Source organism: Vespula pensylvanica, chromosome 4 (assembly GCF_014466175.1).
Source record: "Vespula pensylvanica isolate Volc-1 chromosome 4, ASM1446617v1, whole genome shotgun sequence".
Taxonomy (NCBI): Eukaryota; Metazoa; Arthropoda; class Insecta; order Hymenoptera; family Vespidae; genus Vespula; species Vespula pensylvanica.
The window spans coordinates 5,318,542-5,336,718 of record NC_057688.1 but is presented as its reverse complement, the minus strand read 5'-3'; the positions used below and the strand labels follow the sequence as shown (position 1 = coordinate 5,336,718).

General features: G+C 31.6%; 2 protein-coding genes across 7 annotated transcripts; one reads left to right on the top strand and one right to left on the bottom strand.

Annotated features, from left to right (window-relative positions):
- Positions 1-6,950: 6,950 nt before the first annotated feature.
- On the top strand, positions 6,951-14,131 carry LOC122628947. Of its 6 annotated transcripts, none has more exons than XM_043811860.1 (15): positions 6,951-7,577; positions 8,539-8,682; positions 9,337-9,533; positions 9,735-9,876; positions 9,956-10,052; positions 10,162-10,350; positions 10,424-10,576; positions 10,662-10,938; positions 11,029-11,307; positions 11,385-11,592; positions 11,680-11,867; positions 11,954-12,246; positions 12,572-12,691; positions 13,602-13,784; positions 13,881-14,131. In XM_043811860.1, exons 2-15 carry the CDS (start codon positions 8,552-8,554, stop codon positions 14,037-14,039), a joined length of 2,616 nt encoding a protein of 871 aa, XP_043667795.1. In that variant the 5' UTR covers positions 6,951-7,577; positions 8,539-8,551; the 3' UTR covers positions 14,040-14,131. The 6 variants fall into 6 exon arrangements, with proteins under 6 accessions (XP_043667795.1, XP_043667791.1, XP_043667793.1 ...); XM_043811856.1 differs by having other exon boundaries at positions 12,572-12,853; XM_043811858.1 differs by having other exon boundaries at positions 6,951-7,634; positions 12,572-12,853.
- A 2,084-nt stretch (positions 14,132-16,215) lies between these two features.
- Positions 16,216-18,175, bottom strand: LOC122628952 (COP9 signalosome complex subunit 6). The gene is made up of 6 exons (XM_043811875.1): positions 18,022-18,175; positions 17,493-17,800; positions 17,128-17,411; positions 16,887-17,052; positions 16,617-16,810; positions 16,216-16,541 (listed from the first exon to the last, which is right to left on the bottom strand). Exons 2-6 carry the CDS (start codon positions 17,749-17,751, stop codon positions 16,401-16,403), a joined length of 1,044 nt encoding a protein of 347 aa, XP_043667810.1. The 5' UTR covers positions 17,752-17,800; positions 18,022-18,175; the 3' UTR covers positions 16,216-16,400.
- Between the last annotated feature and the right edge of the window lie 2 nt (positions 18,176-18,177).

Below are 18,177 nucleotides of genomic sequence, written 5' to 3'. Positions count from 1 at the left end.
CGAACGAGGAAAATGAATCTGTTAAATCAATATCTATTATATATAATTTAATATATATATATATATAATAAATAATATATATGCAGAATGATTGATGATATTGACAATAAAACTTAACAGCAATAAAACTTTGATGACCTTGAATAGTACTAGACAGAAAAGAATTTGGAACACGAACACTGGGAAACGAAGGAAAGAGCTCAGTAGTGATATAACTTACACTGACTCATCAATTAGGATCAATTATTCGATGCATTCATCGCCAGTCTCGACATTCTTGCTTTCCCTTCTCTCTTTTTCTTTTTTTCTAAATGCGTGTTCAACGGAAACTATATCGAACAATAGCATATACGTAACTTATACATACATAACCCAATTATGCAACTTATCCATATAATTATATAATTATACTGCTATATATATTTTTTATTTCTTTTATTAACCCATTGACATATTAATTATTTTCCCACACTGAACGTTCCCGTTTTGTATACAATTATTTCTCAATTAATGTTACTTAATGAATATTTTTGTTTAATTAATAATCTCTTATCTCCCATGTGTTGCAATAATGTATAAAATAATTTAAAAGTTAAATTAATAACAAATCGTCTGCACGATATTTCAGACAGTTTGACAGGCGGTTCTACATACTACCAGTGAATTAAATTAAAAATTTGTTAATGGAACGAAGTTATTATATTTTACTTTCTCCTTTTCTAAAAAAAAAGAAGAAGAAGAAAAAAAAAGGAAAAAGTAAAAGAGAAATTTTATTCGATGAATCAAGTTATCTAATAATTTGATTTAATTTTTCTTTGATAATCTAATCATAGCCAATGGATGCAATACGTTCAGCACGACGAAAAATTTCAAAAGAAAAAGATCAAACGTGGAAAAGGACGTGCCGTCTATGAAGGAAAGCGAGGTAGAACAAGCAGGACATTTTGCAGCCAGTGAAAATTATTTATCTCTCTTGTGGTTAGGTAGCAGGCGTTGATAAATGTATCCTCACGAGAAATGGTTCTCTCACGGTCGAAGGAGTAACAGAAAAGAGAAAGAGAGAGAGAGAGACGAAGATAGATAAATAGATAGACAGAATGAGAGTGTATATATATATATATATATATATATATATATATATATATATATATATAAGGATAGAGACGACAAAACGTTTGGGGTCCTTGAGTCGAAAGAGATGAAAAAAATTGTCACTCTCGGCGTAACAGCAGAATTGGAATAAAGGCGAGCATTACACCTCCACCACTATTCGTTCTTTCCCCTTTTGTCTCCACATCGTCTTTTCTCCTATTTCACGAATGCAACAGCGTTTTGTATCCTTCTGCTATTCGAAATATCGAAATAATTCATCGAATATACCTTCTGTCTCCCTCGCTTTCTCGATAACGCATCTCGCTTATATTATTGTCCCTGTAAATCTGAAGATCTCGTTTCTTTTGATTTCTCTCTCTCTCTTTCTCTCTCTCTCTCTCTCTCTCTCTTTCTCTCTTTTTCTAGTGTTTCGTGAACTCGAAGAGAGAATCTCATTAAAGGTAATTCGTGTCTATAAAATGTATTATAAGAATTTATGAAAAAAAGAAAAAGAAAAAATACAAAGAAAATAAAAAAAAAGAAAAAATAGAATCATGGAGACGTTATTACCGAGAATATTCTGACTGAATTCCAGTTGCAGACTCAGGAATCTGTAAAGAACGAAGGAAACAGTTCTTCTTGAAGCGAGTATTAACGAACTGGAGAATCGTAGAAATGATCCTAAGCAGATTTCCAATTAAAAATAATACTTGAAAATAATGTGTCAGATATTTCTTTAAAGTACCTGTTAATTGGACAGTTGTGTTTTAATGCATTAAAAAAGTAAATAAATAAGAAAGAAAAAGAAAATGCATATAATAATTCTCATTAATTTAAAAAAAAAAATTTTTCTAGAGGATAATGCTTACACAGTTCGAACATTATCTATTTCTAACTTATCTCACATAATTACTAAAATATATATATGTATATACATCATGCATTTTTATTACGTTCATTATTAAAAATACAATATATATATATATATATATATATATATATATATATATATTATGTGTTATTATCTCTTGCTTTCATATTACAATATAATATATACTATACATATATACTCTATTACTATTATTATATTATATAAATATATTATATCTCTAGAATGAAAGTAGGAAATTAGATAAGTTTTCTATGTTCTCAATTTGGAAGCATAATTTCTGTTTATTAGAAAATAACGCTAACACCCTAACATAATTTTTTTTTCACTTATCTAATATAATTAATTAAAAAAGTATATAGAAGCGTATGTGTACATATACATATATATTTATTTGTTTATATATACTATCTCTAGAATGAAAAGACGAAAAGTAAGTTTTCTATGAGGTCTCATGTTACTAGCAGGTCAATGGCAAGAATAACCGGAAGCAATCTCCCGAAAAGGAGTCTAAAGCTCGACCCACTTCTCTTATGATCAAAGAACAATGGTGGAAAGGTGTGGTGAGCGCCTTGCCGAGATACGAACCGGGCTCTACATTCATACAATTCGTCGGTTAATCCAGTTAGAAACAATTAGCTGATGTAACTCGTTCTCCCGTGTCTACGTATCTACTACCACCCTTTCCTGCTGGTACTGCTCTCCTACTGTTGCTGATGCTGGTGCTGGTTCTACTGCTGTTAGTGCTTCTGCTAGTAGTGCTGCTGCTAGCAGTATTTCTGGAAACTGCAATGCGGGCCGGCCAGGTTTCTACCTAGACTATTTCGAAATAGCTACAAAACAATATTTGTATGGCAATGGACCCATTCGCGAATGGCTGACACGATACGCCAAATTGAACAACATACATATGCCAATATATACGCGTTTCTATTCGTGTCAAACATATTTGCGGAATATATAAATAAAAGAATGAAAAGAATGAAATTGTAAGAGAACAAAAACTAAACTAATATACCGAACTTTGAAAGAATAACAGATCATTTGTTCTATACCGATAATCAAAGGTTCAAGTGAATAATTCGTCTAATTAACATTTTAATAGTATCTAATAGGATAATTTTCTAATCCAACGAGCATTCGTTCGAGATATAATAGGATGATCAAATTGATAATGAAGGCTGTCAAAAGATTTATTCAAAATGACGATCATTAATCGAATAAGTCAAATTCATTTGAAAGTATCGATTAAATTAATAATCTTCTTATCAGTTCTGATTTTTTTTTTTTTTAATACATTATTCATGGGCCACGAGTATAATTATGTTTAACGTGCATGTAGTATAAAATTGTGATAGTCGTTATTATAATATTGTTTTGTTGGATAGTGTTTGTTTAATTTTGATATTACCAATTTTCTTAAATTGTTAATTTTTTAATAACGGTTTTAATTCGTTCGTAAACGTGGCCGATGTTAAACTCATTATTTTTTGCATATATGTACCAATCGGTCAACAATATATGTAAGAATTATTTAACAGTAGGAAAAGCAAAAGGTGAGCTCTCGAAATGGCATCAACAGGTTCAAAGGAAGTCTTTCGCGAGTGCATACGACCGCAACACGTCAAACGAACTTGCTCTCGAAATATTTTTTCATCCCCAATCCTCCACTTTCTCCCCCTTCCAAACTTGCTTCGGGCTTCTTTTTTTTATCATCATGACGAGTTAATAACTTTTCTCACTTTATTCATTGGATATTTAATTATCTTTCGACGCGAAAAATATGTACACATACGCACACACATACATATATATATATATATATATATATATATATATATATATATATATAAAATAAAATTCCCTGACAGAGCTCGTTGCCATTTTATTTTTTATTTTATTTGTTTCATATTCCTATCAAGTTAACTTCTCGTTATTTTCCAATTTCTTTTTATTTTTGTCTCGAATCGCTCTGAATTGATAAAAAGAAAAAGAAGACTCGAAAAATAGAATAGGGAGTTTGACTTTTTCGGGATGAGTTTCGAGATAGAAACGAAATCGACTACGATTCGGTCGGTTAAAGCCAACCAAGGAAGATTTTCAGGGACACGTAGGAAGCATAATGTTTAACCTTAGTCTAGATTAAAGACGGTAAGAGAAGTATTTGCACGGCGTGCTTGTAGGGTACAACGTACTAACGTAGAATTTTCTCCTAACTGTAATTTTCACTCGAGGAAAGAGATTCGACGATTTTCTATTGATATTGTGAGAGGACAAAAGGAAATTTTCTTTCTTATCTTTTTTCACGAAATGACAGTAAAAATAAAACGACGAACATCGATGTTGATTGATTTTTCTCAATTAATTTAAAATGCATTTTTAAATTAAAATAAAAAGATTTTGTTTGGAAATGATTGTTCCTCAAACGAAGGTATAATTCCAATTAAATTAAAATTATAACGGAAGAAAAAGAGAAAAGAAAGTTAATGAAAAAATGAAGAAATGAACAATTTTCAAACGGAGAATCTGAGAATCTTACGAAAAATCAAAACGTACCTTTTATCTTCGATAAAAAAAGAAAAAAGCTGTGCTCATCTCGATCAACGATACGATTAGAGAGATTAAAAGAAAGGACGTAGATAATTGTTCGAACCGCGAATGGAAGTAAAAGCGGTCGGACAATATCGCACGACGGGAATTTAATAAAGGTAGGAGTCCCATGGACGTTGCGTAGAACGTGGCTAAAAGAAATGGACGTGGAGCGTGTCCAGCATGCACAGAACCACCTTTTGGCCGTCTTTATCTTCTTTTTTCCGACAATTTTCTTCTCCTCGAGCTTGCTCCCTCTTCACCGTTACTTACCCAGACTTATTATCCTTTCTTTCTTTCTAACTCTTTCTCTTTTACACTTACTCAACAAGACTTCTTTCTCTCTTTTTATTAGAGATTCGTTCGACTTTTCTTTCTTTCCTTTTCTCTCTCTTTTTCTTTCTCTTTTTTTTCACTTAACTTACGTTACAGGATATTCAGGATGATTTTTAAAAATTAAAACATTTAAATATCTCGAAAACATTTTCGAATAAAAAGAAATTCGAAACAAAAGTTAGTCGGTTCAAAAACAAACAACTTTGGTCTGAAATATCTTTTTTTATCCAGGCTCTGCATCCTACGATATTAGAGTAAATATTCCATATATGTAGTAATAAATGACCCTTCAGAAAAAGTCTGATAGACCGCCAAGAGTTCGCATGGCTAAATGTTCTGGTACGGAATAATATAATATAAACTGTCTTGCTATATTTTCGAGTCAGATTACTAATTGGTACATATAATATTTTACTCGCTTTATTTGTCATTTGTATCCTTTATGAAAGCACTATGCGAATGTCGCTGTGTGACAATAAAAAAAATTAATGAAATTAAAAAGACAATGTTGATAACTTGAAGATAATGAGTCGAAAACGCTTTTGTGAACCGGCTCGATGACCTGGAAACGCCGGGAACTCATCGATAGCCCAAAATATGAAAATTGCATTATACGTAATAATTATGCATCAACTGATGATTTCATGATCATGTTTCGTTTTACATAAAACAACCACAACGTCCTGAATGGAAAGTTCGACATGGGTTACCGATGACCCGTGCAGCATTGAACATGATAATGCATTTGGCAAAAATGCCAAGTGATACGATCGTATTTGTTTCAATATATTACAGAATTCGAACGCATCGTTAATTGTAAAATATGATATGAAGCTAAAACTTTTTAATTAAAATTTAAAGAATTCAATTAAACTGGTCAGCAACAAAAAGTTGCATTATATTTTTCTCGGTCTGAAGACCAAATCGATAAAAACAAACCACTAGGAAAAAACTGTCCACTACGAAAGAAACTTCCGTTAAAATAATACAATATTTTAAAATATTACACAGCTTTGTATGATTCTTAACTTCTGATTTTGCTCTGTCCTATTATTAGAAACAATATATTTATACAATATATCTATATATTGATTATGCTCAGTCAATAAGACAGGGAATATATATCGCTAAGTTACCGGCCGTAAAAACAGGAATCTAATATCATCAATCGAAAAGAAAGGTATCTACTATTACTAACCGTTACCTGTTTGATCGGTAAAGCAAAGAACTACTTTTACTGACTGTTTTTAATCCGTTTTGCAAAACAAGATGCTGTACGTTTCTTTTAACCAGTCAATAAGAATAGTAATCATCATGTTCATGGATAAACGAAATAATTTACAGATATCGATGAATCATAATTGCATCTTGATTGGATCTTAGTACCCATTCCAACATTTGTTATCTTAACGTGAAAGAGGAATTTGCGTGCTTTAAGGTTATTCACTATCTTTCTCTCGTAAACGTATGCGGCTTCAGCGACAGGTATAAACAAACTATGAACTACAAATACAATAGAAAAACATTATTTCCACTAGCTTAAACCTACTCACGCATAACCAGACATTCGAGTTAGTGTGTGACAGAAATTTTTGTAATAAAGATAATAATACATTTGATAAAAGAAAGAAAAAAACTACATGCCAGATTATACTTCTCTGAAGATAAGTTAATTGAAAATTATTGGAAACTCGACATTATTTCTAATTTTATCAAAATTTCAATTCGTATATGTAAAAGTATCGAGTATTTTAAATTTTTCTAGCAAAAAGGAATCAATTTTAAAATTCGAGATAAATAAAAAAAACGATTACCTTCGTCTCTTTACTTTTTCTTTAAGTCGATAAAATAGAAATCTCTCCATAAGTATCGATTTTACCGACGCAGAAATTACTTAGGGTGGAACGTTTGAAACTTTGCAATAGAAATTGTATACATGTAGGAGTTTTGTCCAGGGCGCCGGCGCCGTTCTATAAATAACGAGATAGCGGGGTGGTGAAATGGAATGAATAGAGAGAGGGGATAGATAGTCCGGGTCTACGGGGACCGGCAAAATCTTACGAAGAAAACGACGTACGCACGTACGACGACGCGGCAGTAGTAACGTCCGTGGCAGTGCGGTCGTTCTTTCGTGCGCCCTTGTATAAAGCCAAGAAATAATATCATGCCATTTGATTTTACCCCTTTTCTTCTTTCCGGAATACGTTCAAAGAGAAATATATAGTGATTACAATCAAAGAAAAAAGAAGGTCGGCCTAAAGTTTTAAAGGTTTTGAAAAAAAAAAGAAGATCCGTTGGAATAAAACAAATACAGATTTTGTGATAGTATAGGTTTTATCAAGAAAGAGAGAAGAGAGAAAGAGAGAGAAGGGTAGAGAGAAAGAAAGAGAGAAAAAAAAACGTGTGATAGAGGAAGAGATATCAGAAAAAGAGGGGAAGGTGTAGAAGGGGGAGGAAGTAATCAACTATGTGCCGGCGTTTCAAGGATCAAAAAAGGAGTTGGCCGCAGAGCGTCGTGCCTTGCGGCACCGGGACAACGCGTCTCAAGATCTGACTCTTCTTCGTTTTGAAGAATCGAACGAGCAAACAAGAATAAACAGAAATAAAAAGAAAGAAAAAGAGTGTGTGTCTGTGCGTATATGTAAAAGTGCCGGTGAAGAAGGGAGGAAAGGTGATTATATAAACGGGGTGATGCTCTCTCTGTTCAAGAAAATAAGTCGAGAGAGCGGTGCGTTGTACCTCGAACGACGTCCATCTCGCCCCTGCTACGAGAGAAAGCGCCTAATTATATATCAACGTGTATCGCGCATGCGTAGAATTTACGAAATGTCGCGGGACGTAACGCACCCTCTCAACTCGCCAAAGAGAACTCTTGTAACGTGGTCAAACGGGCTTCTAAATACATTTTTTTTTATATTTCTTTTTTATTTACATTACCTTTTTTTATATATATATATATTAATCTAGACAAATAATAATAATATAGAGAGTCAATTTTTAAAGATAGGGTTTATGATACTTATCCATAGCGAATAGAAAGTTTCATGAATAATTTTAGATCGATTAAAAAGACATCGTTATAATTATAATTGTTGTCATCATTATTGTCATCATTATTGTCGTTATTATCAGAATCATTATCGTCGTATTAACTTAAGGTGTTAATTTACTAGATATAGTACACCAAGTAAAGATTTTCCCGAGAAAGACCCTTAGCAAGAGGGAGAAAAGGGTCGATATCGTTTCTAAGCATCGTTGCAACCTAATAGGCACCTTCGTAGACGCGCCTGTAAAAGTTCTTTCCTACGAAAGAAATTGACTCTCTCGCCATACAATATAATAATATCTATAGAATATATATATATATAGGTATATATATATAGGTCAATACGAAATAGAACACAACTCACCGTGGGCTAGATGCCAAAGAAAATGTTAACTGACAATCGCGATGTCTCGTAAATTCGAACGATTAAAAAATACGCGTTTCACGATGTGAATCGGTTCATCGTAATCAATCTCTTCATCTATTAATAGTGTTTTCACGATAATAGAAAATCATTTGAATAGGTGAAAAATATAAATTAAAAAAAAGAAAAGAACGATAAGTAAAATTTTGTTTTTTTCGACAGATTCTCATCTACGATGGCTTTAGTTATGCTTCCTTGCGATCTACCATGGTGGCCAGCTGTGGTAAAACAATTAGACAGAGCAGCGCTCGCCAAAAACTCTACGGATCTTTTGGACGCGATGCAGAGATTGCACGACATGTGCAAGTAAGCGTGACATTTTACGCATCTTATTGTATTACGTTACATAGCGTTAAGTAAAAACAGAGAATTATAGACAGAAAGGCACGCGTACACGTGCACGTGTATAGATATTTTGTTGCATTATTTAAAAATGATTTCAAACATATATATATATATATATATATATATATATATATATATAATGAATGAATGAAAAAGAAAAAAGAAATAAAAAAGAAATGATTTTCTCTTGTCTTTGATTTATAATAATATTTCTCTTTGACATAGTTGCAAAATTAACTCGCTGAGATACGACAATGCACACGTACGCGAAACTATATTCGGTCGATGATCTCACGCCTGTATTTTATTTTGTTTGATGTTACTGCTCGGAGGAGCGTAAAATTTACGACGAACTTGTCGCGTCTGCGCATTAGAGAAACGTTTAAGGATCTCGTTAAAGTGTCTCATCTTTTATGATCCTCTTAAAAAGATATTCCTAAATCTTTTATGAAAAGGAATGACAAGATAAAATATAAAAATATAAAAAAAAGTTTAACGATCAACCAGAACTGGTATTAAACTGGTTTCGATTTCGCGCCTTGTGAAAGATGGCATCTGTTTGTTTATTATTTCCATTTTATTTTCTTTTAACAACGGCGCGAATGTTCGTTTCAGCATAAGCCTAGATCCCGAGGAAGACATTCAAGATCCTGAGTTGTTCACAGGATTGGCAAAATTTCTCGATGAGGATCTCGATTCTATCGAACGTGAACAGGTATTCAAAAAAACCATACCACGAATGGTAGAGAGAGCTAAATCTCTGAGATCTACGAAACCTCCTCAGGGCTTACACTACAGTCTGCAGCAACAGGGTAATCCATCGCAATATTTAACAAACAAACAAATAAAAATGAAAAGTTATAAAACGCAGAAAAAAGATTTAAAAAAAAAAATACATTAATAAATATTTCGAATTTTTTTCATTACGACATCTACGAACATTTACGATACATACGTAATATATATAAAATAATTTTCCGTATTTTCTTGTTTCTTTTTTTTTTTTTATTTAGGAGATAGCGTCGAATACAGTTACGCTTTCGTCTCTTCTCTTATCGCTAACGCATTTTTCTCAACATATCCAAAAAGAACGACAAAAACACATCCCACACTAAGAGACTTCAACTTCACGAATTTCTTCAAACACCTTCACACGTGAGTCAAATCCAACTGAAATGAAAATTATAATAATGATTCTTTACGAAATATCGACGAAGATATTACTATGTCTTAGGAATTGTCAGAAAGCAAAATTGAAGAGCATATTTCATTACTACGATTATCTTGAAAACGAAGGTGCATTGGATGGGCGAGTGATTATTTCGAGACAGGTAAAATGAAAGTGCGTTTGTTGAGAATGATATGAATTAGGATAAATAAGCATATGAAAGAGATAATTAAAAGGAGAATTATTTTAATTCGTTCGTTTATTGTACATAGGTAATGACGTCAAAACAATGGTTGACCATAGAAGATTGGCTCGAAAGTAATGTACCACTTTGTCCTTTGACGATTCGTCACGAAGGTCGTTTGGGAAGGCAAGAAACAGAAACTGTTTACGTCTGTTTCGCAAGCGCAAGATTTGGAGGTGGAGTACTCGACGGTGATGTTACGCAAGAAACCATTCATGTAAATAAATATCACTGTGTAATTGGTTAAAACGCAGTATTAAATTACGAAAAAAAATCTTTCTCTATTCCAGCTAGCAACTCATCCAGAAATGATCGCAGCGATTTTATCAGTCGAGGCTTTGGAAGATAACGAGGCTTTGATAGTGGAAAATGTTAGACGTATATCCATCATAAACGATCCCCATAACAGAGCAATATTCGAAGCTGTTCCCAAGCCTAATACCGTAATTGATTATATTGATTATGATAGATAAGTTGTTCATCTTTTTACAAATATTTTATTTAAATATTATTTATCTCTCTTTTAAGGTAACCATTTGCTGTATAGACCCAGAAGATTATTCAAGGTTACCATTAACGCAATTCGAAGAAGACAACATTTTGAGAGAAATGAACAAGTCCCTTTTAGGATTTCGACAAAGACACGTACCGAGTAGCCCAACAGATCCGATCAAAACCGAATTAGATGCCGATGGAAGTTTAGGAGCTCGGAGATTGTCACCGATTGGTGAAAGTTTTAGTAGCACTCCACCTGAAATTGAAAATGAAAATAAATTCTATGAAATTGGTGATGCCACGAAAGATGGTTAGAAACTTAACGACTTAACAATTATTTTCATAGTAATATCTACTGTAATAATTTTGATTAGATCATTACATTTCCTAATTGTAACAGTTGAAACAACGACATTTGGTGAATTGAGCAAATCACCAAGTGGTACTGAACTTCGAACAAAACCAAACGGTAAATTTGTTCGATCAGCGAGCCCTCGAAGAGTTTGCAAGGACAGCAGTTGCATGAACAAAAAAAATCGTTTTATTGTTCTTGGATCTAGCGGTGAAGTTTTACCAGTCACTCGGAAATCTCTTGGTCAAATGTCTGTTTACAGTAGTTGCAATAGTCAAAGTACGGATAGTTTTCACAGTGCAAAAGACACGATGGACGAAGAAGTTGGTACGTAGAAGAATGATCGTTATTCTCGAGTTTGTTTACGATTAGTACAATCGAGTAGAATTTTTTATCGATTTTAGACGAGGAAGAGCAAAAGTTAACGAGGCGTTACAGTTCGCAATTGGATACACCCGAAAGACGAGGTACATTTGCACAAAGATTAAAAGAAGCTCTCAAGCGAGAAAGTACAGCCACTGGTGCATCTACTTCCAATACTTCTTCCGGTGAAAGTAGTTATGCCGTTGGGATAAGTATCGCGGGAAGTCACGTCTGTGATCAAGATATCAAGTAAATCTTTTCAATTGATACTTATCTATTTGATACTAATAATCTCATCTATTTAACTATTATTTAACGTTTAATCAAACGTTGTAGATTGAAAAGAGGAGGTTCAAGGGGATTCGTTCTGCGAGACGAAACGGTAGACGAAGATTTTTTGAAAGAGTCATTGGAAGCAGAACAAAAATGGTTGGGTAGATTTCGACAAAGTCAACCTCCGGCATTTCAAAGAAGAGAAACCAATGCCAGCAGTAGATATAGTTTCAGTACAGAATATAATTCTGGTAAGTCAGAATACATTTTATGCAAAATATTGAACTTCGATACTTCTGATATATTGATGAAACATTTTCTATTTTCGTTCTATTAGACTTCTGTTCCGAATTAGAAGAAGTCTACGAGCAATTGTCAAAATGGTTGGAAGATCCAATCGCAGAAGATGAAAATCGTGAGTTGGATGCACGAGATAGAGCAGTCGTTAGATTCGCTGGTTCGTTGTTAAAAAGAGCGCTTAGCGAATCGTTCGCAGGTGTTCCAGTTCAAGAGGGTGAACCTCAACCTTTCATCGATTCGACTGATATAAATCAGAGGCACAAATTAGCTTTAGCTGTGAGAAGTTTAAGTTTAGAACTGGCACGTCAGAAAAGCAGAAGGCAGCAATCGGTAAACATTGTTTTTTATCTTTTTAAATTTATTATTATGAATAAATGCTAAGCGAATAAATTCATTTTAAAATCGTACATTACCATAGAATGAGAGACGATAAAGATTTATTTTTTTTTTTATATATATATATAACCCTGATTATAATATATAAAGTATGGAAAAATTTCAATACCATGTTATTAGCCCTAAAAATCATGTTTGATAATAAATATATCATACAAAATAAATCATATGGTATAAAGTATGAGAAAATGAGAAAGAAATGAATATTTTCAAAGACTTCAAATTTTATTAGACACACATTTAAAGCTGTACCACACAGGTTTCTGAATCAGAAGAAATAGAATATTATGAAGATGCTCTGAGCGATGAGGCAACGATAACAAAGGATACGAAGGATTTTCAACGCAGGAAACTGCGAGCTGTTGCATTTACTTCTGAGGTATATCAAACCTTGGTCGATGATCATACTACTGTATATCTACCCAAGTCTATAGATAGAAAGATCTCTGGAACTGATGATAATATATCGGGATCGACTTGTGTCAATAATACTACGCATGGAAATCCTATAGAGAAGTCCATACAATGTTTAGTAAACGAAGTGAGCAGACTTATTCTTAGAGTCACAATAATGATATTGTGAATTAGTATACATATTTAACAATCTAATGCATGAAACGAACGTAATAACGTTGACAACTTCAAACTTTTGTCTGATGCCTATCACTTCGATTCTCTGTCTCTTTCTCTCTAAAGATATGTAATAAAAATTTGGCAAATATACAAATTATATATATATATATATATATATATATATATATATATATATATAAAAGAAAAAACAAACACTTACATACAATATATATGTACTAATTATTCATGCATGATCTATATTAAGAATATTGCTTTCAGTAAACACTAGTCCTTAATAATTAACATAACATTTATCTGTCTCTCATTCTATCTATCTTACAATACGCTTTTCTTTTTCGTAAAAATTGATAACATATTCTCATCGTACGATAAATAAGTAATTATCTTCTTTTCTTCTATGAACCATTAATTCGATACAACATCGAACAACGATCGAACATCATTTGCTCACGAAAAGAATACTGTAATTAAAAAATTTAGATTATGAAACTAAGTGTTATCTTTTATGCTTCCTTCTTTTTTACAGTCTCACAATTTATTAACAATAATTCTCTTTTTCATAGATACTCATTTACCGCATGTCAATACAATTTTATTGAATATCACGACGATATTGACAAAGGCTACATATATATATATATACAAATGATACGTAAAATTATAAAAAGATAATGTCGTAATTATTATATTTACAGATACCTCGAGAGAATAGTTCTAACATCGGGGGATTATTGTCTGTAGCAACAGGCAATTGGGGTTGTGGATCAAGATTAAGAGGTGATCCACAATTGAAGCTTGTCATACAATGGCTTGCAGCTTCTTTGGCAGGTGTACCAAGATTAATTTATTATACCGCAGGAAATTGTTCTTTATCTAAGGTAAGAATCGAATTAAATTTCAGGATAAGAATATATATATATAATTTGAAAAAAAAAAAGCAACTTTAAACTCTAATAACACTATTTACATTTTAGTTGGATACAATAAGTAGAGTTCTTCTAGATAGACATTGGTCAGTAGGTGATTTAGCTGCAGCTGTATTAAAGTTTTCCGTACAAGCCATTGAAAAAAGAGTAGAAAACAAAAGTAATCTTTTTGAAGAATTAATCGGTACGGACAAACTGAGTCCTTAGCCTGACCCAATGCTGTCCGTTTTAGTAGACATTCTTGCTACTATGATAGAGGACAGCTTACTAATGTCGCGTGAAAAAAATACAGTATCAATAGGCGACGACAAATAAACATCGAGATTAATTTGGTACTAAAATATGAAACGAGGCTTACACATAATAAAAAAAGAAAAAGGAAACAGGTCTAAGAAAAAATAGAAAACGTAAAGATTGCAATAGATAAGACATATAGGTATACGATCGAACAAGATGTTGCTTATGTTCCATTCTTACATTCCATCTATTTGGTATACCAAAACTATTGTAAATATAATATTTTAATCAAATTTCTTTGTGATCTTATTAAACAAATAGAATTTAAAACCATTGATAAGATTTTATAAAGCATCAGATAAGTCACGATTATTTCTATACTAAATCGTTGGAATGAAAGGATCACCTGAAGATAAGCAACTTCTTTTATTTTATCTTTCCAAGATTTAAACTCGATTTAACTCCAAAGGAAAAAGATCAATGACTTTATCACTTAGCATATCAAAACACGATGTCTCACAACTGCACAAGCTGTTGTACAAGATAGTCTATCAAAGTAAAAGTAGATATTCTGATATTTTCTGTAAATATATGAGAAACTGCATTTTCAGGGAAACAGGTTAAATGAGTATATAGGAGTAGCAGTATTCAAAAGAAAGAAAAAGAAAAAAAAATGATAATAACTTTATAGCACAGCTATTATGTTAGACAGATGTACAATATGATATATTAGTAACACGAATGTATGACATGTCAATTCTAATTCTTTGTTTATACAATGAAATATATTTGCATATAATAATTAATGAAACACAATATATACTAATCTATATATTTTATACAGTAAAATTTGCAAGACATATATATATATATATATATATATATATATATATATATAATATAGAGTAATTGCTAGTACAAGCAGAAGAATGGTACTTCAATATCAAAAGCAAAAAGCAAAAAAATGAGGAGAGAAAAAAAAAAGACATAAAATCCAAAACGTACTTTTCGTTTAAAAGAAAATAAGTTTACCTATACTCAATTTATACCCATATGGTCCAAAAATATCAGGAATATTTCACAAAATTTATATACATCCTTTAAGAAAATTCTATTTTCTGCAGCAGATATATCAATACTTAACGAGAAAAAAGTTCTACTTCTAAAGTGATATTTTAAGCGAACTCTGCGCTCATACGAACGTTGATTCATACAGAGTAATTAAGAATGCTGCTTTTACTATAAATAAAACTCTGCACAATACAATAAGTTCTAGTTAAGAATAATAAATAGTTCTAGCAAATAAGGTTGCAAACCTCAATCTCATGAAAATTGATGAAAAAATTGAAGGATCTTAATCAGAAAATTTCCTATTTGATGAATAATCTTTGTGGTTTACAACTTTATACAGCTGAGATATTATAACAATGAATAGAATTTTAGAAAAACTTTTTGTCATATTTTATAAACAAATATACAGGCTGCTTTTTATATATATCAAATAATTTGTATACATCTACTTATATGAATTAGATATTAATGTAGCCTGTGAAGGAAAATGCGTCTATTAACACAAGGTCTTCCATTACAAAACAACGAGTGAAAGTATTCATCAAAAAATTCTCTCTTATGTACTATTTACATGTATCTCATTTTTGAACATATTATATTATGTTTGTATTGAACATATGTGACCCTATAGATTTATGTAAAAACTATGAATTATTTTTTATATTATAATAACGAAAGCCTAATTTATTTCAACAAATTTGACTATAAATCGACACATTCAATTAGATAATCGACGTATAAAATTTCTTTGAATTATTGTTCAATAAGTTATATTAAATTGTTCTTTCGATATTGTTTATTACCTAATATAAAACTGAATGTGAAGTAAAGCAATATGATTCACACAATGCATCACAGGCTTTATTGACTTTACATCTTAAAGATAGTTTATATATCCTACAGCACAGTTAATGAGATACCGCATTCCTGGTTTATTGTTTCTAAATCAAAGCATATGAAGAAGGTATATAAATATTTTCTATAAGTATCATAAATACCCTTCGTTACGTTTTGCTTTTAACTTTTTATATAAGTGAAACATCTTACTTCAGTCAATTAACTTATAAAACTATAATTAAGTGTACCTGCTTAGTAGAGCTTTATTCCATATTCAATACAATATACTCCATCATTCTGCAAAATTTACTCACCAATTGCACTGATGATTTCATTTTCCAAATCCTGAGTTTATTATCTTAATTAGATGTAAGAAAAGGAAAGTATAAAAAAAAAAAAAAAACAAAAAGTTCCATTCACTTATCAAAAAAACAAACTTCGCAAACGCCGACCAACACCTTGTCTATCATAGAGTATATTAAATTTGTTTACAAATTGATTTATATTATTGCAACCTTTGGTTATAATACCCAAGTATGTCATCAGACCAAAATCATTGCATTGCTGAAATAAAATATAAATAAATCATTGTACTTGCATAAATGTAATTTAGAAAAAAAAGCATATTTAAATACATACATTATAAAAGTCAGCTCTAAATTTAGGATTATTTAAAACAGGTAAACGATATCCAAGAGAACAGGCTGCTCTTAATACTTCATGATTTCCTTTTAATTCACCATTTTGTACTGCTTGTACATATCTTAATACTAATTTTACTCTCGAATGTAACATTTTGATAGCACTATGTTGAGCTGCCAAATGTTCTGCCACTAAAATATTTAACAAAAATTATATAAAATCTTAAAATAGAAAATTATAATTTTCAATAGACAAAAAGAATTTTACCTAAAGAACTTTCTCCCTGTTCGTTACTGCACATTCTTGCAACATGATCAACTCCAATCCTTTCTGCTTCTTCTGTAGCTAATGTATAAGTCAATGGAACAAATAGCATAGTAGCTTCTCCATTAACTAAATCAATCACAGACTCGTACATGGAAACAGATAATTGCTGTAAAAAATATACATTATATAATATGTTTTTCAAGTTTTCTAAGAATCAATAGCTCCATGAAGTTCATCTTACGTCTGTATTTTTTGGTCTTGGATCCAATTTTAATAGTACTGGACTTTCATTGATTTCACAAATCTGTTTGTGTACTCTAATATCTCTCTCGTTAGGCATATCTCCTGTAGTATACCATCCAAGAAAGTCCATTTCACTAAAGACTTGTTTAAATTGTTCCTCTTTTGTATTATAATAATCCCTATCAATGATAACATCATCACCAATGCATGTAAACAATAACTCAAAGGAATTCATAATCTCTATATTACGTCCTTTTTGTTTTCCTATTAACGCTCCATATACTGAAAAAGAAATTTGTCATTTTAATCGTCCAATTATAAATTTAAGCTTATAAAAAAATAAATAACACAAGATCAAGCTACCTAATTGTTCAGTTCCTTCTTGAGCTCTTAATCTAGTCCAATGTTCGCTAACATTCATGATAACCAAAGGGTGTAAACTGATAGACACTGAACCAACTGTACCAGAAGATGCCATGACTTTGATCGCACTTGTAAGATTAGCAGATGCTTTGGGATCTCTTTCTGATGTATCTTCATCAACTTCCATTGGTACTTCCACCGGAGCTACATTATTATCATCTACTTCCATATCGCTAGTTCTTTGCTTAGACTCATTCATGTTATCAAAAAGGCTGAATAGCCCTCTTGGACGGTATCTTTATCGATGCCTTAATAAAAAAAAAAAAAAAAAAGAAACAGAAAAAGTAATATCAATGAAATGCGAAACAATTGCAAATAAACAATATAAGACTCTTCATGACATACAAAATTTACTATAGAAAATAAGACAAACAATATTTATTTTGTATGAATTTAATCACGCATGTGATTAATGTTAACCATCAATGATTTAATGGTTAATTTTATGGTGAAAACAATAATAACATACTTTTTGTATTTGTCTCGTTGCCTGAGAAAACAGAACGTTCTACGTTCACGACGATCACCTTAAATGTACAAAAAAGCAAGCTTATATGGAATAATAGTTCACTTATGTTCGCTAATTCGTGATCGACGAGCGCGCTATCTAGCGTTAAAGATTGAT

Excerpts from the sequence above, each read along its gene's own strand:
- LOC122628947 (XM_043811856.1), top strand. The coding sequence starts at position 8,552 with ATGGCTTTAGTTATGCTTCCTTGCGATCTACCATGGTGGCCAGCTGTG. Across the intron at positions 8,683-9,336 it reads AGATTGCACGACATGTGCAA|CATAAGCCTAGATCCCGAGG; the intron begins GTAAGCGTGACA and ends TGTTCGTTTCAG. Across the intron at positions 10,053-10,161 it reads GAGTGATTATTTCGAGACAG|GTAATGACGTCAAAACAATG; the intron begins GTAAAATGAAAG and ends TATTGTACATAG.
- LOC122628952 (XM_043811875.1), bottom strand. The coding sequence starts at position 17,751 with ATGAATGAGTCTAAGCAAAGAACTAGCGATATGGAAGTAGATGATAAT. Across the intron at positions 17,412-17,492 it reads AGAAGGAACTGAACAATTAG|TATATGGAGCGTTAATAGGA; the intron begins GTAGCTTGATCT and ends TTTCTTTTTCAG. Across the intron at positions 16,542-16,616 it reads TTAGAGCTGACTTTTATAAT|CAATGCAATGATTTTGGTCT; the intron begins GTATGTATTTAA and ends ATTTTATTTCAG.